This window comes from Papio anubis, chromosome 7 (genome assembly GCF_008728515.1).
Source record: "Papio anubis isolate 15944 chromosome 7, Panubis1.0, whole genome shotgun sequence".
Classification (NCBI taxonomy): domain Eukaryota; kingdom Metazoa; phylum Chordata; class Mammalia; order Primates; family Cercopithecidae; genus Papio; species Papio anubis.
In genome coordinates, this window is record NC_044982.1 from 113,898,927 (window position 1) to 113,921,254 (window position 22,328).

Sequence of the window (22,328 nt, forward strand, 5' to 3'; positions counted from 1 at the left end):
GGAGGCAGCTGGAACCCCCAGGCAGCATCCTGTGGACGGGGCTCCAGAGCTGGGCTCGGCGGTAGCTGGACAGTGGGGCGGGTGGTGAGCACTTCCCCGAGGGCAAACACAGGACACTCACTCGTGCAGCTGACACAAAGCGGCGGCTACATCTCCCGGCCATGCTCCCCACCCAGCCCCACTCACAGAGACAGGGGGATGGACAAGATGGCATGGGAGGGACGACCGGGCAGGACAGGCAGGCTCGGTGGAGGAAGCGCCGAGGCGGGCGGCGGTGTCCTCATGGCGTGGTTTATTACGATTCCATCTCACAAGGCGGGTGGGTGGGTGGCAGCGGCACACGAAATCCAAGCCCCTGACAGACGTCTGCCTCGGGCGCATGCAAACAGTGCAACATGGTCAAGCGCAAACACGGGGCGACCGAGGAGACACGGGACATGGGACACGGAATGGGGAATGAGGCTGGGGCGAGGGGTCCCTAGAGAGGGGCCCGGTCCCCCCCACCCTCATGGGCAGGACAGGAAAAATAAGATTCGTACTTCTTGTAAAATGCCCATTTGCTGGGTACTTTCTTTCTCCTTATCTTGAAAAATAATAAAAAATAAACACACGGAAAAAAAATCTCAAAAAAGGAAAGGAATAAAACTCTTAAGAAGGCGAGCGGCGGGAGGCCAAGGAAGCCCGACGTGGTGGGGCGCTGCCTCCCGCTCCGTGGCCTCCTTCCTCCCTGGCCCCTCAGTGGGCTCCCCAGGCCCCACACGTGGGTCCAAGAGAGACGGGGCCGGAGGGATGCAGGCTGGGACGCAGGAAAAAGGCCCACCAGCCCGCTGGGGCTCAGTTCAGGCTCGGGCCCAGTGAGCAGGGGCACCAGGTCCATGATCTTCCAGGTTCAGTCCCCACAGGCCCATGACCCGGGCGGAGGCCAGCCGTCACAGGTGCAGCTCATGGGTTTTGATGTGCTCAAGCTGCTCTCGGAGCTGTAGGAAGGATGGCCGCATGGCGGCGTCCAGGTGCCAGCAGTTCTTCATGACCTCATAGACTGCAGGCGGGCAGCCATCGGGGGCATCCATCTTGTAGCCCTTCTCCACCCGAGGGACGACGTCCTTCAGGGGCTGTGGCCAGGAGGATGGCAGGAGTCAGTCCAGGGCCTGGCCCCAGAGAAGACATCTACCCAGCAGCCTCTCAGGGATGCCCATCAGCTCTGCCCCAGACCCAGGCCCGGAGAGTGGCCTGTGAGCTCCCCAGGGCAGGCCTGAGGCTTCCAGGCCTTGACTGGGGAGGCAGGGCCCAAGGAGGCTCATGCCCCTGCCAACCCCTTCGTTGCTCCAAGAGCCACCCTGATCCCAGTACCTATACTCACAATTCTTGGATAAGGCACTCGCCCAAAGGAGTAGATTTCCCAGAGAAGGATTCCGAAACTCCACACGTCAGACTTAGTGGAGAATTTCTGCCATGTGGATGGAAAAAGCAGCGTCAGATCCCGGGACTCTAGGGGTGGGGAGCGACCCAGGACTCCTGCCCACCTCTGTAGGCCCCAGGGGAGGCCTGCCCCACCTTCTCTCTCAGGGCCTCAGGGGCTGTCCACTTGACTGGCAGCTTGCCCGTGTCCTGGGTGCTGGACGCCTCCTTGGTGAGACCAAAGTCGCTGACCTTGGCCACGTTGTCCTCAGACACCAGCACGTTGCGGGCAGCCAGGTCTCGATGCACGAAATTGTTGCCCTCCAGGTATTCCATGGCCTCGCAGACATCTCTGGGGGTAGGCCAGGCACACGTCCCCTGAGACTGGGGCCCCCATAGCAGGGCAGGGTACCCCTCAAACCCTACCCATCCAAGAGGCTGCTTCACTCACAGCGAGAACTTGAGGAGACAGTCTCCGCCCAGCACTGACCGACCCCGAGACCGCAGGTAGTCCACGAGGCTCCCCTGGGAGAAGGAAGGACAAACCAGGCCCAGAGGTCAGATGTGCCCTGCAGCCCTCTCACACAGCAGGCTGGGGCCGGGTGGGTGTTGACACTCCAAGGAGGTGTGAGACAGGGAAGGAGTGGGGAGGGGCCAGGACATCCGTGCTGGACACTGCTCTGTGTTATTCCTGCCTTATCCCTTGACTCTCACAAATCTCTGAGATAAGCTGTTATTATCTCCATTTCCCAGATGTGATGCTGAGGCTTGGAGGTGACATGATTTGTCCAAGGTTACAGTCAATAAATGGTAAACCAGGACAAAAGCCCAGCCCTGGTGACCTCAAAGCTCACTTGGGGTCGGAGGACCGAGGGAGCAGGGGCCCCAGAGCACAGTGGGGGTTTCAGGGCAGTTGGAAAACCCGAGTGCCGGGTCTCAGCAGGTGCCCACCTTGGCCATGTACTCAGTGACGATGTAGAGCCCGCCCTTCTCCTCCACGATCACGCCCAGGAGCTGCACCAGGTTGCTATGCCGCAGTTGCCTGGGGCAGGACGAGAGTGGTCAGAAAGGGGAAGCCGGAGCCTCACTCCTAGCTTAGGCCAATCTCCCCCCTACCCCGCCCCAACTCACGTCATGACTGAGGCTTCAGCCAGGAAGGCCTGGGCGGTGGCGTCGTTCTTAATGCACTTGACAGCGACTTTGTTCCCTCGGTAATCGCCCAGCATCACGTCTGGGGGCAGAGAGGTCGGCTTGTTCCCAAGTTCTGAGTCCCTTGGCGCCCCCCCTCAGGCAGCCCAGCCCAGCTCACCTCCGAACTCCCCCTTCCCAATGGTCTGCAGTAGCTTCAGCTCCTTCATGTTCAGGGCCCAGCCACCTGTGGGGAGGGGCCAGTGAGGGCCTGAAGGCTGCTAGGGACATGGCTGGGATGACAGAGGCTGACTGGACTATCAAGCACATGGGGTTCTCTGGAGGTTCCTGGATAAGGGCAGTGCCAGGAAGCCTGCGTGGGAGGAGGTGGGTGGGCAAGAGGTCTGGAGTGGGGTGCACTCACTGCGGTAGAACTCATCCTGGGCCGCCACCGTGCCCTCCATGACCTTTGGTTTAATGAGGCGCGTACAGAGTCCATCTGCGTCTGAGGTGTAGTGCTGCAGGGTGTGGGGGGCAGGGTGCTCAGAGACAGCCCAAGGTGCCCCATATGCACCGTCCAGGCCTGACCACCAGGGGGCGGCAGAGGCCGGCCCCGCCCAGCCTGGAGTCACTGAGTGGGGAGGGCTCCCCATTTCTGGTAGGGCAGGGGTTAGGGAAGTCCCGGATTATGAAGTATGGCCCATTTCCCATGCCACCCTACATGTGGCTGCTGGACACTCAGCTGTTGCTACCACTCTGGACCCCACAGGTATCCAATGCAGAGGGCAACCCATGGCTCCGTCCTGACACCAGCCTCTAGCCAGGAGAGCCCAGGACCCCACCCTCACCTGCCACAGGCCAAGCCAGGCTAGCAGGGGAGGAAGATGAGAGTAAATACAGAGGGACACGGGAGGCTGTCTGTGGCTACCGGATGCCAGGTGTGGCCTGGCCAGGACTGGCAGAGCGGGCCTGGGAAGCTGCAGGGACCCGTGGGCATGTCCATGCAGGTTGCGAGAGCCTCAGGGGCCCTGGCGATCAAGGCGCATGGCTCATGCTTCTGCACACACTTCTGGGTATGCAGGTCTGTGAGTGGCTGGAGGAAAGTTAGCTCTGGGATCAGACAGACTCAGAATCCAGTCCTGGCACCAAATTATAGCTGTGTGACCTCAGGTGGGTCCCCTAACTGCTCTGAACTGTCGACTCCTGGTCTATAAAATGAGGATAAGGCTCCCCTCCTCGGGGTGGCACTGTGGGGTCAGAGGTGAGTCCTGACACACAGCAGCTGCTCCACCAAGGTGTGAGGAAACGAGGGCTCACAGAAGTTGCCCCACATGCCTGGTCACCAGGCAGAAGCAGTGGGGCTGGAGCCAGAAGCCAGGGCTATGTGCAAAGGCCCCAGATGGGTTTAGGGTGTGTGAGGGTGGAAGTGAGGACTCACGGATACCCCCCAGCTCACCTCCACCAGCTGCATGAGATTCTCAAAGTACACCTCCTCGTCGATGCTGAGCTTGCTGGCATGGTACATGATGCGGTAGTGCTCCACCTTGCCATCGCAGCTCACGCACAGCGTGTAGTCCCCAGGGTAGTTGGTGCTCTCCCGCACCAGGAACAGGCCTGTCTCCGGCGGGTACAGAAGCCGCTCAGCCTGCTCCCGTGTGATCTTGCCGTGGAACCAACTGGGGAGCAGCAGGGCCGGAGGTCACGGTGGCCCAAAGGTACTGACCCTGGCTCCCGTTTCTGAAGGGTTTCCCTCTGCTTGGCACCCGTGGCTCACACTCGCTCAGTCAGGCATTTGAGGCCCTCCTCTTCTGCTCCCTGTCCCTTCTTCGACACCCTCCTGCCTCTGCTCCCAGCCCTGCTCTGTGAGGTCCCGCACCCGTGCCCTATACCTCCCTCCTGAAGCCCTCCCCAACACCCCAGCCCCTCACTCTGGCCTCCCTGCTTGTTCCTGATGCTTCTCCAGGAGGACCAGGGCCCCTTCCCTCCCCAGCCCCTCCTTGTAGTACTCACGGCATGAGGCTGAGTTTGGTACCCGCCTTCACGCCCTCTCGCTTCTGGACGTAGTTGGCTGGGATGATGCCCTCACGGCCCACCTTGTTTTTGGCTTTGTACCAGTTGGGGTCCTGGGGAGAGGGCAGCCCAGACATGCTCTCAGGCCCACCTCCCCCTGCAGAGGGAAGGCCCAGCAGTGAGAGGGTGGGGTGGGCGCCACCTGATTACCTTGGTGACGGCCACAATGGTGAGCACGTCTCCTTTGCAGAAAGGCAGGTCTTGCTCGGCGGTGCCGTGGAAGTTGTACTTGGCAATACATTCTGTACCGGATGGCCAGGCGGCCTGCAGGACAGGTGACAGGTGGGCAGGTGCAGCCTGGGACCCCTCCAGCCACCTGCCCGGACACCCTCGTGGTCACAGCCTTTGAGCTGGCCTCTGTGAGCCTGGGTGAGGTGCTCTGCCCGGAGAACGAGCCCTGGGTCCCTTCCTGTTGAGACTCCCCCACTTCCCCCGGCCTGTGTCTGACTGGGTGCTGGGAAAAAGGGGAGTGGGTTGATCTAAGCTGCATCCTCTCTCCTCCACTAAGCACCCCACCGGGGCCGGTGGGAATGCTTACATGTCCCAGACCCTCACCCTTGTGGTACCTGTATTGCTGACATCTTCTCAGGAGCTCTGGCGTCCCCGAGTCACAGTAAAGCCGACCCGTCACTTGGTACCATTAGACCTGTGGGGAAGAGAATGAAGAATGAGGAGGGGTGTGAAGAAATGCCCCCCAACTGCTGAGATCTGGCTCCTCACTGGGCGTAAACAGGTGCCAAGAGCGTCCTGTGCTGGAATTTGACACACGGGCCATTCTCTCCAGTCCTGGCAGGCTGACGGTACTGGGTAGAGGAGCATGAAGGCTGAGGACCCCCAGGGACAGAGGGAGCCACCAACCCTAAGGCCACAGGGGCCCTTCCAGGACTGACAGAAAGGAGCCAAGGGGGCTTAGAGGGCTAGCAGGACTATGGCCACCTGCCCATCGGCCCCATCAGCCCCGGGCCTAGTTCCAGCTATGGTTCTGTGGGGAAAAGGGCCCTGGGGCAGCTCTAAGAAGGGGCTGTGTGATCTGGGAAAGTCCCTTATGTTGTGGGCCCTCGGGTCCTTCACCTGCAAAAGCCTGCCTGGGCATCTCTAAATGTATACCAACCCCACTTCTAGGTACACACCAAGAGGACACAGGGCATGTGTCCACTTAGACAGACATAGGAGGGCTACAAGCGGCATGCTTAGTAATAAACCTCAAACTGGGAGCTGCCCAGATGCCGATCCAGAGGAAAATGGATAAACAGTGGCATATTCACAAAAGGGACTACGAACAGCAGCAAACTCCAACCATCAAATAAACTCCAACACAAACTCCAACCATTAAATAACCCTGATGAATTTCTTTTCCTTGCTTTTTTTTTTTTTTTTTTTTTTGAGACGGAGTCTGGCTCTGTCGCCCAGGCTGGAGTACAGTAGCACAATCTCGACTCACTGCAACCTCCACCTCCTGAGTTCAAGTTATTTTCCTGCTTCAGCCTCCTGAGTAGCTGGGATTATAGGCACGCACCACCACACCTGGCTAATTTTTGTATTTTTAGTAGAGATGGGGTTTCACCATGTTGGCCAGGCTGGTCTCAAATTCCTGACCTCAGGTGATCCACCCACCTCGGCCTCCCAAAATCCTGGGATTACAGGTATGAGTCACCGTGCCTGGCCAATCCTGATAAATTTCGAAACATAATGATGGCCAGGCACAGTGGCTCACACCTGTAATCTCAGCATTTTGGGAAGCTGAGGCAGACAGATGGCTTAAACCCAGGAGTTCAAGACCAGCTTGGGCAACATGCTGAAACCCAGTCTCTACTAAAGATACAAAAATTAGCTGAGGGCGGTGCTGCGTGCTTTTAGTGCCAGCTACTCAGGAGGCTGAGGTGGGAGGATTGCTTGAGCCTAGGGAGGTCAAAGCTACAGTGAGCCAAGGTCACACCACTGCACTCCAGCCTGGGTGACAGAGTGAGACCCTGCCTCTAAATAAATAAATACTGGCCGGGCCCGGTGGCTCAAGCCTGTAATCCCAGCACTTTGGGAGGCCGAGGCGGGTGGATCACGAGGTCAGAGATTCAGACTATCCTGGCTAACATGGTGAAACCCGGCCCCTACTAAAAATACAAAAAAAACTAGCCGGGCGTGGTGGCGTGGGAGCCTGTAGTCTCAGCTTGGCTCTGGGAGGCTGAGGCAGGAGAATGGCGTGGAACCCCGGAGGCATGGAGCTTGCAGTGAGCCGAGATCACGCCACTGCACTCCAGCCTGGGAGCACAGCGACCCTACCTCAAAAAAAAAAAATAAATAAATAAATAAATAAATAAATACTGTAATCCCAGCACTTTGGGAGGCCAAGATGGGCGGATCTACGCAGATCAGGAGATCGAGACCATCCGGCTAAATACGGTGAAACCCCGTCTCTACTAAAAAAATACAAAACTAGCCAGGCGAGGGTGGCGCATGCCGTAGTCCCCTCCCAGCTACTGGCAGGCTGAGGCAGGAGAGCGAACCCAGGAGGCGGAGCTTGCAGTGAGCTGGATCCCGCCACTGCACTCCAGCCCAAGGACAAAGTGAGACTGGCCTCAAAAAAAAAATATATATATATATAATGTTAACCAAGAAGCCAGACACAGAAAAAGTACATATTATAATTCTATATGAATTAAAGTTCAAAAATCTGGCCAAACTAATCCATGCTGTCAGGATAGCTGCTCTTGGGACAGGGAGACTGGAAGGAATGCAAGGGGACCTGTGGGTTGGTTGTTCGACTGTCTGAGCCGACCATGAAGTGGGTCCACTCTGTGACAGTTCACTGAGCTGTACCCCAGGATCGGGTAATAATTTTTGGTGTACAGTTGACTGAACAACTCGGGTCTGAACTGGGCAGGTCCAGTTACATGGATTTTTTCCTTTTTTCTTTTGAGAAAGGGGTCTCACCCTGTTGCCCAGTGCAGGAGTGCAGGACGTGACTATGGCTCACTGCAGCCTCAAACCCCTGGGCTCAGCCAATCTCCTGGGCCCAGCCTCCTGAGTGCTGTTACTATTGGCATGTAGCTCACCACACGCTGGATGTTTTCAATACATACCCAGTATGCCTGGCCTTTCGCCTCCCTTTCCACCTCCAAATTTCCACCTCCTCAGCCAACTCTGTGGATGGCAAGACCAACTCTTCCTCTTCCTCCTCAGCCTACTCAATGTGAAGGATGAAATATCTCTGCTAATGATCCTTCCACCAAAGAACAGTAGATGTATTTTCTTCCTTATGATTTTCTTTTCTTTTCTTTTTTTTTTGAGACACAGAGTGGTAATTCTGTCGCCCAGGCTGGAGTGCAGTGGTAGTGAGGCTGACGGCTCACTAACCAGCCTTGCCTCCCAGGCTCAAGTGATTCTCATGCCTGATCATCTGAGTAGCTGGGATCATAGGCGCAAGTTCACTGACAGCAGATCTTCATTTTTGTATTTTTAGTAGATACAGGTTTCACCATATTAGCCACGCTGGTCTCAAACTCCTGGTTCATGATCCGCTGTTCTGGTTTCAATGCTGACATTACAGGTATAAGCCACTGCACCCGGCCATAAGGATTTTCTCATTTTATTTTCTACCAGCTTACTTTGGTCAGTAAGAATACAGTAGCCGGGCGCTGCGCTCACGCCTCGTAATCCCAGCACTTTGGGAGGCCGCGATCACAAGCCACGCAAGATCGGTGACCACGTGTCCTCGCCTCTACTAAAAATACAAAATTAGCCGGGCGCGCCAGGGCTTGCAGTCCCAGCTACTGCTTGTGCAGGAGAATGGCGTGAACCCGGGAGGTGGAGCTTGCAGTGAGCCGCAAGATCAAAGGGCCACTGCACTCCAGCCTGGGCGACAGAGCGAGACTCCGTCCAAAAAAAAAAAAAAAAAAAAAAAAAAAGAATACAGTATATAATATACGTAACAAACAAAATGAGTGTCAACTTTATCTACAAGGCTTTCTGACGACAAAAGGCTATTAGTAGTACAGTTTTTGAGGAGTCAAAGTTAATATACGCTTTTTTGATTGCAGGGAGGAGGCTGATGCCCTCAACTCCTGTGTTGTTCAAGGGTCAACTGTATATTTACTTCAATAAAGTTGACTCCCCAAAAAAGCTACCCTAGCCAACCCCATTCCCTAAGAGCAGCAACCCACCGGTCTGCACATACATACTTTGCAGTCCCAGCCCAGGGCCCCCTTGGACCTGTCTCAGGAAGCACATGGGCTGGAACTACTGTTTCCTTTCTACAGGTGAAGAATTTGAGGCTGAGAAAGGGCCAGTGGCATCTTTGTGGTCACAGTGTGTTAGAAGAGAAACTTCTCCATGAGCCTCTTTGCTGGGCTCTTTGATACAATGGATGAGGTCTGGGGGCTAGCCTGACAGTCACAAATACTGCTACCTACCCCAATGGAAGAAGACATTTTATTTTATTATTATTGTTATTACTGAGATGGAGTCTTGCTCTGTTGCCCAGACTGGAGTGCAGTGGCATGGGAGAAGACATTTTAGTGCAAAGTGCTGGGGGTGCAAAGTAGGCAGGGACTGCAGAGCTTAGGCAGGCTCCCTGGAGGGGGAGCTCTGGGGCTGAGCCCTGAAGATTGCAGGGCTTAGACAGGCAGAGGGCAGGCCAGGGAAGGCACCCGAGTTGGTGCAGCAGTCTGAGCAACAGTGTCAGGCAGGGGACTGACACAGTATGAGAAACTGGCCCGGGTGGAAGCCGATGGTGAGGGAAGCGGGGAGGCAGACCCTGCCCATCTGGGGCTCTAGGACCCCACATGCTTCCAGAGTCCACCCTGAGCACCGCTGCTCAGGGGACACTGTAGGGGATGGTTTCAAGTGGGCCTGGCATAAACTCTGCCAGGCAGCAGGGGGGCTTCCACTGCCAATGTGAGGAACCAGGGTTTGATTCTGAGGGTGATGGGGCCTCAGCAGGGGAGCATGTGATCGTGGAGAGCAGAAGGAGCTGGAGAGGAGACAGTCAGGAAGAACCAACACTTCCAGGCCACACACCTGGCTCTATAGTCAGGCCTGGGCTTAATACTTGGCTCTGTTGATTGTGCGACTTGGGGTGAGTGACTCAACCCTTCTAAGTCTCACATCCCTTACTTACACTGAAGGGGAGGACAGGGATCCCCTGCAAGCTGGTTGAGGAGGGGCTGGAAAGAAACCCTGAACTTGGAAGTATCTGGTGCGCCCCTGCCCCATCCTCTGGACGAAAGAGCTTCTGTTCCTCCCAGAACACAGGCCCTTCCTATTCCCAGAGGCCAGGCCATCAACTCCTGCTGTTTAGGCAGGGACACTGAGGCTCAAGGAGGATGAGCCTGAAACCTGACTCCATCCACATGACTCAGTCACCACTGAGTACAGGAACCACCCCTTGCCTCCCGTGAACTGTAAGCTGTGGAGGTAGGGATGGCAGGGACCCCTTGCCCCTGCCTCCTGTGGACTGTAAGCTGTGGGGGTGGGGGTGGCGGGGAGGGAAGGAGGATTATGAGCTCTTCTAACCCTCTTACCTCCATTTTACAGAAGCAGAAACTGAGGCTCAACTGGTTGAACAATTTGCCTGAAGTCACATAGCTAGTTAGGGGTGACAGAGCTTGAATTAGGGTCCCACTAGGGCTGGCTGGGCCCCCAACCTTTAGGTCCTTCTGAATAGGGGCCCTGCTAGCATTCCATATCCCCATGCCTCCCTCTTCCTCCCCAAACTCCCTGCCACCACAGCGGGGCGCGGAGGCTGCTGCGCTGTTAGTCACCCTTCCAGCTGTCAGTTTGCAAACACTCCCTTCCTGGCCTACAGCTGCTGCCACCGCCGCCTCCCCACTGCCTTGATGATAATAATAAAAATAATAACAGGCCCTGTTTTCTGAGCACTTATTCTGTGCCAGGCCCTGTCCTTGGCACGTTATGGCTCATCATATCCTCTAACAACTCTGAGACAGAGAAGCTATTATTATCCCCATTTTGCAGATGAGAACCCCAAGTTCCCATCTGGGGTTCTTGCCCCACAGGGGCAAGGCGCGCGTCCCTAGGACCACACCTTGAGTGAGCATCCTGTCCCACTCAGGTGTCAAACTCCTGAGCTGCTCAGCCAGCCCTCCCCACAGCCCCGTGCCTCCCTGCCTGACAGGCCCCAGGAGTTGCCATGGGGACCACACTAGCCTAGGGGGAAGAGAGAGAGGAAGGAGGAGGGAGGAGGGAGAAGCAGCCAAGAGGGGCACAGGGGCAGCACTCAGGGAAGGGTGAGCCTAGGAGTGGTCAGGGTGGGCCGCCTCAAGGAGCTGGGTTCTGAAGGCTTCAGAGGGTCTCGAAACAGGGAAGAGGGCTAAACTCATCACCTTTACTCTGCTGGCTGTGACTCTAGGACCCAGCTTCCCCATCTGTGCAATGGACTGGTGATAACCCTTGGCTCCGGGGGCTGCTGTGAGGACTGGAGTTGGGCTCTCAGCACCAGAACGGTGCATGCCTTGCCACAGACATCCTGCAAGTGGGAGCTGCTAACCCTCTTGGACGGCTCCTCCCTGGTGGGGTCACGAGCCCCCTGAAGGAATGAATAAATGAACAAACAAAAGGGGGAATCCAGTCTGGCTACATTACACTCAGGTCCCATAACCAATGAGACTACAGTTAACTCCAAAGTTAACCCCAAAGGGATAGCAGCTATCACCCACCCCCACAGAGCTAGGGAACAAGGGGCTTGGGATGTGGCAGGACCGGTGCTTCACTTTGACTTCCTACCCCAAACCTGGCTCCCAGTAGCCCTTGTGCTGGGGTCCTGGAACAGGCTGGCATTGTGCCCAAGTGCTGACGTCAGAGACCGCAGCCAAGATGGCTCAGTGGCCTCCCAGCCAGTGCCTCGGCTGGGGTCCCCTTCTTAAAACATCTCCAGAAGGTGAGAGCACCCTCCCACTCCAGGTCAGAGGCTGAGAGCCAGAGTGGCTGGGAGGAGCTACTGCAAACTTAGGCTTCCACAGCTCAGCAGGGCTCAGGCACAGAGAGGGCGTCTTTCCTGGGGTTATTTAAACTTAAGAGTCGGGCTCCTCTATGGAGCAGTGCAGGAACGTCGTCCTGGGTGTCAGAGGCTCTGAATCCTGCACCTGGCTCTGCCATCAACTTGCTGTGTGACCTTGGGAAAGTCACTTGACCTTTCTGGGACTTGCTGGCTTCTGGTACCTTAGCCAGACCTATTTCCCATCTGCCGTTTCCAGGACACCTGTGCCCTGTCTCCCTCCCCGCCTTGCCATTCCCTTCCCACTCTCTCCTCCTTCTTTACCAAGGGACTTCCACTCAACCTTGGGGGTGCAGCTGAGGAACTGCTTCTGGAGCACCCATGCCTTAAAAAAAACACAGCAGGACAGTCCCTCCAGTGCTGTCTGTAGTAGCAGGAGATGATGGAGAGACAGCCCTTATGTCCCTCAGTGGGGGGGCTGGTTGGATAAATTACAAGATGTCCCTAAAAGGGGACAGCATAGCTCTAGCTGTGATGGGGCCAAGGGAGATCTCTAGGTGCCGATACTGAACACTCCCCATGATAGAGTATGGAAAATGGCAAAACACCAGCTCAAGTCATTGAAGAAAAAGTTGCCAGGGGAGCAGAACAGACACAGCTTCCAAGTCCCATCCCACAGGCTAATCGGAAAGATGAAGGAGCACCTGCTCTACACAGAGACGTGCAGACACCCTTGGAACCAAGTGATCCAGTGAAGCATCACCAGCAAGGCGACGCGTGGACACTAAGTGCCTCCTGGAGGAGGACTCTGCATCGCCCAACGGGGCGTGCCGGCCAGTGCTGTTCCACTTGACTCCAACTAGGGAGAAGCAATCAGACAAATCCACAACAATTGGACCGGACTCTTCATGTCAATGTCATAAAAGAGCAAAACAAAAAAAGGGCTGGAGAATGTTCTAGATTAAATAGGACACTAAAGAAACATGACAACAAGATTCAATGAATGATCTGGAATTGAATTCTATATCAAGGGGTGGTTGGGGAACAGCTATAAAATCACTTGGGGACAGGGGAAATGGACATAACAGATAATATGGAATTCATGTCAATTTTCTTAAGTGTGATCATGACGTGATTATGTAAGAGATACACGCTAAAGTTCTTACGGTGAAAGATACAATGCGTACAACTAACACTCAAATCAGCAAAAAATACACACAAACGCCTATGTAGATAAAAGAAGAGCTAGAGTAAATGTGGCAAAATGTTAAGAACTCGCAAATCTGCATGAAGGATATATGAATATTCATTATACTATTACTTCAACTTTTTGGTAGGTTTGAAATACTCAACATAACAGGCTGTGAAAAAAAGCCACGTGCAGGTTCTCTATGGAATACTACAAGTTGTGTTTTTAAAGAGGTATTAATACAATACCTCCCTAAACTCAAATATGCTTTGATTATCTTTGGAAAGACAGAGGAAACTGGTAACAGAGATTGCTTCTAGGATGGGAAGGGCAAGTGAGATCAAGTTCAAGGGAAACTTACTTTTTACTGTTCATTTGCTATTCTGTCCTTCTGGGCTTTTTAAAAAAGTATTATTATTTTTTTAAAGCCACATGCATCTATTACCTTCCCCCTTAAAATGAAACTGGAAATAAGAAACTTTTTGTAAACCACCTCTCCCTGGAGCCTTCCTTGGGTCCCCAGCTGTGTTGGGTGCCGAGGCCTCCAAGGCCTCTCACACATCCCTGTGCTCCAGTGAGAACCTCACTGGTTGTGGCCTGTGGTTTAGGGTGGACTGGGAGCTCTGCAGGGGGAAAGTGAGGATCTGATTCACGTCTGCATGGGCTGGGCCCAAAGTGGCTGCTCAGGAAATGAGTGCTGAATGAATGAATGAACCAACGAACAAAAGGGGACGTCAGGCTTGTGGTACATGGCTGTACCACACAGAGGTCTCATAACCAATGGGACTATAGTTAACCCCAAAGGGACAGCAGCTGTCACCCCATTCTCGCAGGGCTAGGGGACAAGGGGCTTGGGATGTGGCAGGACCAGTGCTTCACTCTGACTTCCTGCCTCAAACCCGACTCCCAGCAGCCCTTGTGCTGGGGTCCTGGGAACAGGCTGGCATTGTGCCCAAGTGCTGAGGTCAGTGGCTGCAGCCTCAGGCAGGCCTTTCTTGGGAGCCCAGGCTGACAAGGAGTGGGGAGAAAGAACTGGGAGCCCAGAAACTCCCAGGCTGCCCTTTTCCTACCCTGGAAGCAGCTGTAGACCCCCAAGGCCAGGCATGTGCTGAGGGCCAGGGGAGGTCAAGGGGCTCCCTTGCCCTTCCCCCGTTGCCAAAACTCTGCTGCCTAATGGGGCGTGGGAGCCTTCAGTAACTGTTTACACCCAGCTAAAAATACCCACTGAAAAGGGAAGTGCACAAAAGACCTGGGGGAACTCAGGGCCATGGCCCCCGGAGACTCTGGTGCTGCCACAGGACCCAGCTGGATGCTCTGGGGGATGGGGACAGCCACTGCAGGCAACAGGCAACAGCAAGGTCCACCTTGCCTTCTCATTCTTTGAGCCAGTGTTTTGGAAGCTTTCCTGTGTGCCCAGAGCCATGCTTGGTGGGCCAGGATATCCGGGTGGAGAAGGAAAGGACTCAGGAGATCCTGCCTTTGGGGACCCAAGGTCACCATTCACCTGCCTCTTCTCTGTGCACAGGCCAGGGCTGGATGCTGGGAACCCCCATAAAATGCAGACCTGGCTCCTGTCCTCCTGGTTACTGGATGGTCAACCATGGCCTGGTGTGCTCAGTGCCTCCATAGACTGAGACAGGGGCTACCCAGGAAGGCTTCCAGGAAGAAGGGTGAGGGGAGCAGGAGCTAGAAGGCTTTTAGGGGAAAGTGACTGAGAGAGGGGTGCCTTGGAGTAGACCAGGATTAAGACTGCAAACTGTGGTACAGAGCGAGTTAATGAAGACCGAAGAAGGTTCAGGATAGGGGCCCAGGGAGCCTCTGAGCAGGGCCTACAGGTCATAGTACAGATACAGGCAGAATTAAGTTTCAGATCTGGGCCCGCCCCTCCAAAGGGCAGTGCACCTGAGGAGGGCGGGGCACGCACCAGCAGTTGGGCAAGTTTGGGAGCAATAAAATCAGCCCCACCTCTGGTTCTGCAGAGGACACCAGGCTGATGCACTGTGACATTCCCCACTGCACATCAGGCAAGGAAGGGTGCTGGAGGGCTTCTACTGACCCCTGCAGCCTGTGCTGGTGGTCCCTCAGCACCCCCACTGCATAGGTGTCTCAGGGTGGGCAGCAGCAGAATTGGGCGCCAGGACCTTGGAGATGCCTACACCTCCCGGGGGGTCACGAAGGAACAGAAGAATGTCTGCTCTGGCTCCAGTGCACGCTGCCCTACCCCCATCCCGGGGCTCCCGTCAGCACCCTGACCGAAGGAGAGGGGCGGATTTAATGGATAAATACCAAATTACAGCAACTCACTGGCTTTTTTTTTCCTGCCCCCAATGGTTCAGTAGGACCGGAAATCCCGTCTAGCGGTTTGGGAGAGGTGGGGGCTGGGGTTAGAGCAGGCTAATGGGGAGCCTCCTCCCCAGGCACCACTGCGGCTTGAGGCTGCCATTCCTGGCCCAGAAAGGTTTCTAATTACCGCTCAGGAGCCTAATTACCTACGTGTGCTGGGCAATGGGGACTCTGGGCCTCCCCAGGGCCCTAACCCAGGCCTCTGCTCCTCCACCCCCTTAGCACAGGATGTGGTCTTTGCATCTTCATTTGCCTGCATTTACATATAGCCTCTCAGCACTAACCTTCAACGAACCCTTCAAAGTCATGTTCTTGTCCCTCACCCCAAAGTCTCCTGGCCACATTCTAGGTGGGGAGACTGACGGCTGGAGGCCCATGAGCTGTCTAGAACTTTGGCCCCCAGATTTCTGGCCTCCCCACTTCAGAACCACGACCCGCAGAACACACAGCTCAGAAGGTAAAGCTGTGGGGACCAACACAAAGGACAGACTTGCTACTACTTAAGGGAGATGGGGCCGTTACCAACACACTGCTCTAGCAAGAAGGGCTGCAGAATGAGAGCACGGGAGTTACAGCCTACTGACCCAGCCGGGTTTGGGGCACTGCATTAGTTACTTAATCCTTCAAACACCCCATGGGGCAAGGACCGGTGATCTCTCACAGAGGAGGAACAAGCTGTGCGGGGACTTGAGCTCAGAGTTGTCTGAACCTTGGTTAGGGGACCTTTCTTCTCACCTTTCCTTGTGCAGGACAGATGACATCCTGAAAATGGATAGGTGGGGGGCACCAAGGGAAGGTCTGCCCAGAGCTTGGCTGTTCTGCTCTGGGAAGAAGAAGTTCTTCTGTGCCCACTTCTTGCTTGTCTGCACACCTCGGCCTCTCAGAGAGGCCAAGAGCCTATCGAAGGACACACAGAAAATAGCCAGCAGCCCCAGAGAGGGAAGAAGCTCCAAAGAAGGACCTCTCTCCCTACCATGCTTCTTCTTCAAACGCTTCTTGACTTTCACAGGCCCTTCCCCTCCGGGAGGCCCTCCAGGCTGCCCCAGCCCACGCACAGCCCCAGCTTCAGAGCTCCTACCAGCCCTGCCAGGAAGTGAGAACCACAGGCCTCCCCTCACTGACTCCTGGTTTCCTCCACCCGCCAGCAGAGGCGCTCTCAGGGTTTGTTCTTCATCCTTCCCTCCTGTCTCCCTGCAGCATGGACAGCACAAGCTGCAGATAGACGAGCGAGTCTGCATGAGGACCAGGTGTCAGGCTGGGCTGAGAAGCAGCAGCCAGGGTCCAAGGGGGGCAGATTATGCCCAGGTTTTCACCTGGCCACAAGGCTTACAACCATACCACGATCAGGACAGCCAGGGAGGCACCAAGCAGCCTCTTCTACTTGTTCCTTCGACTCTGGGCCCAGACCACAGAAGAAGGGGTGGAGGGAAGCTGCGGTTGAAGGGTGTGTGCACAGCTAGTGTGTGATGAGAAGCTGCCTTCATCTTAGCACCTTAAAACCAGGAAGAGAAACTGAGCAGGCAGAAAGGGCACGCTGGGCTGCATAGAGCCCTCCAGTCCCTGGGGGCCTGCTGAGGGGAACTCTCAAATAGTCACTGGACAAACCACTTATCCTTTCTGGGCCTCAGTTTCCCCATGGGAAAAATGGGATTTTTTTTTTTTTTCTAATGGGTCCTGCCAGTCTGCCCTGATTGATGCTGTCTACACCTAATGGGCCACGTCATGGTAGATAAAAGAGCACCCCCTCAACTGGTGGAGTACTCCTGATCCCGAGGAGCAGGGGCTCAGCCACCCAAAGCCAGCCTCTCCCTGCTCACTTCTCCCCTCAGTCATGCAGGGAGCACCAGCTCTTCCTTCACCAGCTTTTTATTTTTAGGTCTGAATTTGACTTTAATCATTACTTAGCGGATTCTATTTCCAGCCCTTGGATGAAGGGACCCAGAGGGGAGGAGGAAGGGAGGCAGTGCTCCCTGCCGGGCGCTGGGGGTGGCCTGCTCCTCCACCCATCCTGTCCCCAACCAAGGGCGGGGGAAACTGAGAAACACCCAAAGGGCTCTCATCTGAGCCAGGCCAGGCCAGCATCTTGGGACGGACCCCACCCTGTGACCTCATCCCATCCCAAGCTGTGGGACAGGAGGGCAGCTGTCATGCCCACTTCCCTTACACTAAGAGCAGGGAGGAGGGAGACACTCCACAGACCAGAGTATGGCAGCTGGAGTCTGAGGTCGTGTGCCCAAGGGACCTCTGCACTGAATGGGCCACCTGGGGGAGGACCCCTTCCCTAGGTTAGTCCTGGGCCACCCTAGGGTCATCTGGGGCTACAGTCTCTTAGGCCCAGGGTTGCCAAGCAAAGACCGGTATCCTGCTACTGCCCACAGGGTGGCTGTAGGAGGGCACTCCCAGTTACTCTGGTCTCCATAAAAGCAGAACAAGAGGAAGCAGGTGTGTCACAGTGAAACACACTCAGGTTAGACCTGGGGAACACCTGCTGAGAAGGGGAAGGCTAACACATGAGTTTCCTAATGTGTCCAACTCCCTCCTGGGAAGCTCTGGGAGGCTCCAGAATCCCCCTACCCTCAATCTCCCAGCCTGCTTCCCTTCCTTGGCTACTGGGACAGGGTGGGAAGATGAGGCTGGCATGGCTGTTCTCGGGCTGGGGTTCGGGATGCCTAGGTTCCTTGTCTAAGTCTCAGGCTAAGCAGGCCTCTATTTCCTCTGGGAAAATGCCAAACTGGGCTGACCTAGCCAGAGCTGGGAGGCGGGAGGCAGCCAGGCTCTTAAGAGGCCTTGTCGGCCGGGCGCAGTGGCTCACACCTGTAATCCCGGTACTTTGGGAGGCTGAGGTGGGCAGATCGCCTGAGGTCGGGAGTTTGAGACCAGCCTGACACGGAGAAACCCCGTCTCTACTAAAAACAAAATTAGCCAGGCGTGATGGCACATGCCTGTAATCCCAACTTGGAAGGCTGAGGCAGGAGAATCACTTAAACCCGGGAGCCGGAGGTTGTGGTGAGCCAAGATCACGCCATCGCACTCTAGACTGGGCAACAAGAACAAAACTCCATCTCACCAAAAAAAAAAAAAAAAAAGAGAGAGAGAGAAGATGCCTTGTCTATTCAGCTCTGATGTTGGGAGACTGGAAGGGGAAAGGGTGGAGTCAGGTCCTGGACCCTAACCAGCAGCCCATCTTCCCAGGGCCAGCCCCATGCTGTAGGCCAGGCAATCACATGGTAATGGGGAGAGGGGAGGGCAGGGAAGGGCACTGGCCATAGTATTCTAGAACCTCAGGGCCAGGGGGTTTCAGAGGGGCTCCCCAGGCAGAGACCACCTCTTTGCCGGGTGAGTGGTCAGCCAACGTTGGCTCGTGGCTCAGGCACCTTCCCCACAGGTTGAGGCAGCCAGCAGTGGACACTCCTTCAACAATGCCAGTCCTACTCATAGAGGAAGTGGAGGAAGGCCTGTGCCAGGCACTTTAGAGCCCCTTGGTTAGTTAGTGGACACTGTCCTTACACCTTCCTCTAAAGTAGGTGTCACCATCCTGTTAATTATATAAAGGCAGCTCAGCAGGTCAGTGACCTGTCTAAGGTCCCTCCACCCTGGGTCTAAGTGGCATGTCTGAGCCTGGAACCCATATTCAGTTGGGTGCCAAGTTGCCCGTGCCCTCCAACACCCTGGCTGCTTTTGGGACTCACAGTAATGACAACCACAACAGCAACAGAGGGGAAAAATGCACACGCTCCAGTGTATGGGTGATGGCGCTGCAGCAGGCCAGCCTGGAATATTCTGTGGCTTTTTAGAAGCAACATTACTTAGACCATGTAGCACCATGAGAAAATGCCCACAGACGCAGTATTAAATGAAAAAAGGTGTCACGGTACACACACTCCAGTGACAACGGCGACGAAGGAAAAAGACGGGGAAAAGACCAGCAGGGAACTCCAAAATGCTAACACAGTCACTGCCTGCTGAAGAAATAGTGGGTGATTTTTGTTTCGTTTTCTAAATTTCCTGTAGCGCTGTTTTGTTATTTTCTAAATCAAGAAAATGAGTGCATTCAGTTTCCCTAGAACGAGCTCAGATTCACTTCCCTGGGACCCGCCTGCTCCCTAGCGCTGGCCCAGGTGTCTGGGACAACTTCTGCCACGGGATGCCTTTCTCATTTGGGACAGTCCCTCAGACATAGGAGAATCTGTCTCTACTTTCTCTTTTCCCAGACTCAATCAACATCCTTGGTTCTTTGAAGACGACTTGTCAAGGTTTTAAAATCCTTCAAAAGATGGAGCCCAGAACTGCACCCAGACAGGTCTGCCCCCTTTGGGGGGCAGCCACATCACACTGTGGATCATGGGCCTCAACCCCTACCTATATTTGTTTGGAGGAAGCTGCATTCTGTCTCCAAACTTTCCAACCCTTGCCATGGGCCACTCTGTGTGGCTCAGCCTTTTGGGGTCTGGCCCCCCTGCAGTGGTAAATGGGAATATTTTCTGGTCTTTCCTTGCCCCGACCCAATGCAGAAAGAGCAGCCGCTTCTGAGAGGGAGGAGGGCACCAAGCTCACTCCCTCTCAGAATGAACGAAAAGCACATCCCCGCACACGTGCTAGCCAGAAGCCAGACTCCTTTCTTCAAAGGCCCTGGACCCTGGGTCGCACCCTCACAGCTCACAGTTGGTAAAAATTAAAATAAAATAAAAATTAAAAAGGCTGGCCTGGGGTGGGAGGGAGCCAACCATGTCAGGCTCCAGCCCGAAGTCCCTCAGGGTGGAAAGGAAGTTAGGGCTGGTGTGGGGCCATGTGAGGGGAGTCTCACAGGCCCAGGACATCTGGGTCCCCTCCACTGTGCATGTCAGGACAGCCAGAAAAAAACTGAAAAAACAAAAAAACCTAAACTGTGAGCAGGGACCCAGCAGGACAAAACTGCCAGCAGCTCCAAGGGAGCCCAGACACCACTCAACACCCGCCAGGGCACTGCCTGCTCTCCTGGGCCAGAGGATCCTGCCAGGCCCCGACTTCACCCCTGCTGCCCTTGCCCTGTTCCTGCTGTGGCCACAACCAAGAAAGACATTGGAACGGCCAGGGTACTAGGAGCTTGAAATAGGCCCCCTGGGTGTCCCCACTCTGTAGCCTGCTGCCAGTGGAGACAGGGCTTCCACGGTTCCCATCTGACCCCATTTATATTCTGAACTTGGCTGCTCCTGTGCCAGCTGGGCCATAGGTGTGGGGAGCGCTGGGTCAGGACTGACCACCAGGTTGTTTCCACTCAGAGCCGGGGCCAGGAGCCGGCCTTTCTGCCACACCACACAGATGGCCCCACACCACACATTCCCCACATCTCCTGCTAGCTGACCCAGCCACAGCTGGGGCCGGAAGCCCTTTCACTCCCTCCAGCCCTCTGCAGGGAAGCACGTGCTCAACCAACAGTCCCTCCCGGGCCAGGCTGGGGGGCCTGTATACCCAGTGGGTGAAGGTGCCTGCCTGGTTTCCTTCCACCCACAGCCATCCAGCCCTGCAGAGCTGGGGATGAAAGGATAGCCAGCCTAACTCCACTAGGGGCCTGGGGTAGCAACTTCTCCCTTTGAGCCTCGGTTCGCGGGTGTACAAAATGGGCGGGGAAGTGAACTGGTAGTTAAGCTCCAAAAATCTGCTGGCTGGACACACCCCTTCCTGACACCTGGTCTGGACCACAAAAAGCCTAGGAGAATGGGTGCCCCAGGGTGCCAGAAGGTGGGGGCATGGTGCTAACGCTCAGTCACCTCCACCCCGGGCGGAAGGCCTGCCCAGTTTCCCACCCAAAGGTCAGAGGTCCCTTGGCTTACGCCTGGTCTTCTGAGAGGCCAAGGGTGACAGTCTCAATCCCAGGACCTGGGCTTCTAACTGCTCACCCGAGGTGGCTGGGCCCTGGGCTTGCTTGCAGCCCGCAGGGTCACGGTGGGATAATGAGGGAAGGATCAGAACCAAGCAAGTCAGGGCACCTGCAGGGAGGTCCTGGACAGGGAACGGCAGGGGAGTCCAGCACTCTCTCTAGGGACCTGGCCCATACGGATCCTCTTCCTCCAGACTCCAGCCACCTCCTACTCTGAGCTCCACAGAGCGGGGACTCGGGATGACCCGAGAAGACAAGTCCGTGGAGCTTAAGGGCAGTACGTCCCTCGTGCACTCCCTTCCCATTTGGGTTCCGACAGTGGCTCCTGGGAGAATTCGAACCCTTGCAAGGGAGTAAAGGAGAGAGGGGAGAGGGGGGAGAAGGGGGGAATGGGAGTGGACGCGACAGTGGCAGCAACAGAGACCAGACGCGCGACCTCCACCCTCTTCCCTCCAGGGGACACTCCGGGACGGCCGGGCACTCACCTCGCTTGGGGCACTGCGGTCCAGGCCACCCCGCCGCGGGCGGCATCAGCGGCCTGCGGGACGGTCCATGCGGTCAGGGGGGAGGGGAGGGGCACAGGGGTCCCCAGGGGGTACGGTACAAAGAGGTATGAGTGCGAGGCGAGGGGAGGAGGGACCGCCAGGCAGAGGCAGGGGGACGGCCGCAGGGCCCGGGTAGCGGAGGGAAGAAAGGCGGGGGAAGGGGGCGGGAGGGAGTCGGGGGGAGGAAACAATGTAGCCGGCGCGGACCCGGCAGAGTTCCGCTTCCGAGAGCCGCCACTGAGGTTCGATTTTGGAACGTCGCGCTGGCTGCCGGGGGCCGCCCCGGACGCTCGATCCCGGCCGCGAGGCTCCTCGCGCTCCACGCCCCGCGGGCTCCGGCGGCCAGAGACTGGCTGGGGCGGGAGGGACGGCGGGCCGGGGTATGGCCCCGACGGCGGCGCAGGAACCCGCCCCGGCAGGATCCCCCGGGCAAGGCGCGGGTGGGGCAGGAGCGGGAGGGCAGCAGCGGGCTCGGCGGCGGCGGCCAACCTCGGCTCGCCCGGGGCTCCGCTGGGAGGAAGCTCGCAGGCCTGGCGAGAGGAAGCGCGGCCCGGATCCTCCGCCCGCGGCAGCGCGCCTGCGCGAGGGGGCCTGCCCGGCGCGCGGCGGGGCGTGGGCCGGCGGGGCGGCGCCCCCTGCCGGGCGCCGGGGGCACTGCGGGGGGTGTGTCCGCGCCCACGCCCTGCCCCCACTTGCCTGCCTGGCTACGTTGAAGGCTCCAGGGTCTCCCCCACAGCGCACACCAGCCGGCCTGGGAGCAACCTCCCAGCCTTCTCTGGACGCAGCTCTCCCGCTGCCGAAATGCTGGGGGCCGGGCCTGGGCCCCTCTCCTCAGGTCTGTGGAGAGTG

General features: G+C 56.5%; 1 protein-coding gene across 3 annotated transcripts; it reads right to left on the reverse strand.

Moving 5' to 3' along the window:
- Positions 1 to 244: 244 nt before the first annotated feature.
- Positions 245 to 22,055, reverse strand: CSK (C-terminal Src kinase). 3 transcript variants are annotated; one of them, XM_021940723.2, is made up of 14 exons: positions 21,969 to 22,055; positions 21,420 to 21,472; positions 5,163 to 5,242; positions 4,747 to 4,860; positions 4,537 to 4,649; positions 3,983 to 4,202; positions 2,951 to 3,044; positions 2,708 to 2,773; positions 2,530 to 2,629; positions 2,350 to 2,440; positions 1,850 to 1,923; positions 1,555 to 1,750; positions 1,361 to 1,447; positions 245 to 1,112 (listed from the first exon to the last, which is right to left on the reverse strand). In XM_021940723.2, exons 3-14 carry the CDS (start codon positions 5,175 to 5,177, stop codon positions 930 to 932), a joined length of 1,353 nt encoding a protein of 450 aa, XP_021796415.1. In that variant the 5' UTR covers positions 5,178 to 5,242; positions 21,420 to 21,472; positions 21,969 to 22,055; the 3' UTR covers positions 245 to 929. The 3 variants fall into 3 exon arrangements, with proteins under 3 accessions (XP_021796415.1, XP_003901257.1, XP_017816263.1); XM_003901208.4 differs by having other exon boundaries at positions 21,420 to 22,055; XM_017960774.3 differs by lacking the exons at positions 21,420 to 21,472; positions 21,969 to 22,055 and adding an exon at positions 15,813 to 15,974.
- Positions 22,056 to 22,328: the final 273 nt, after the last annotated feature.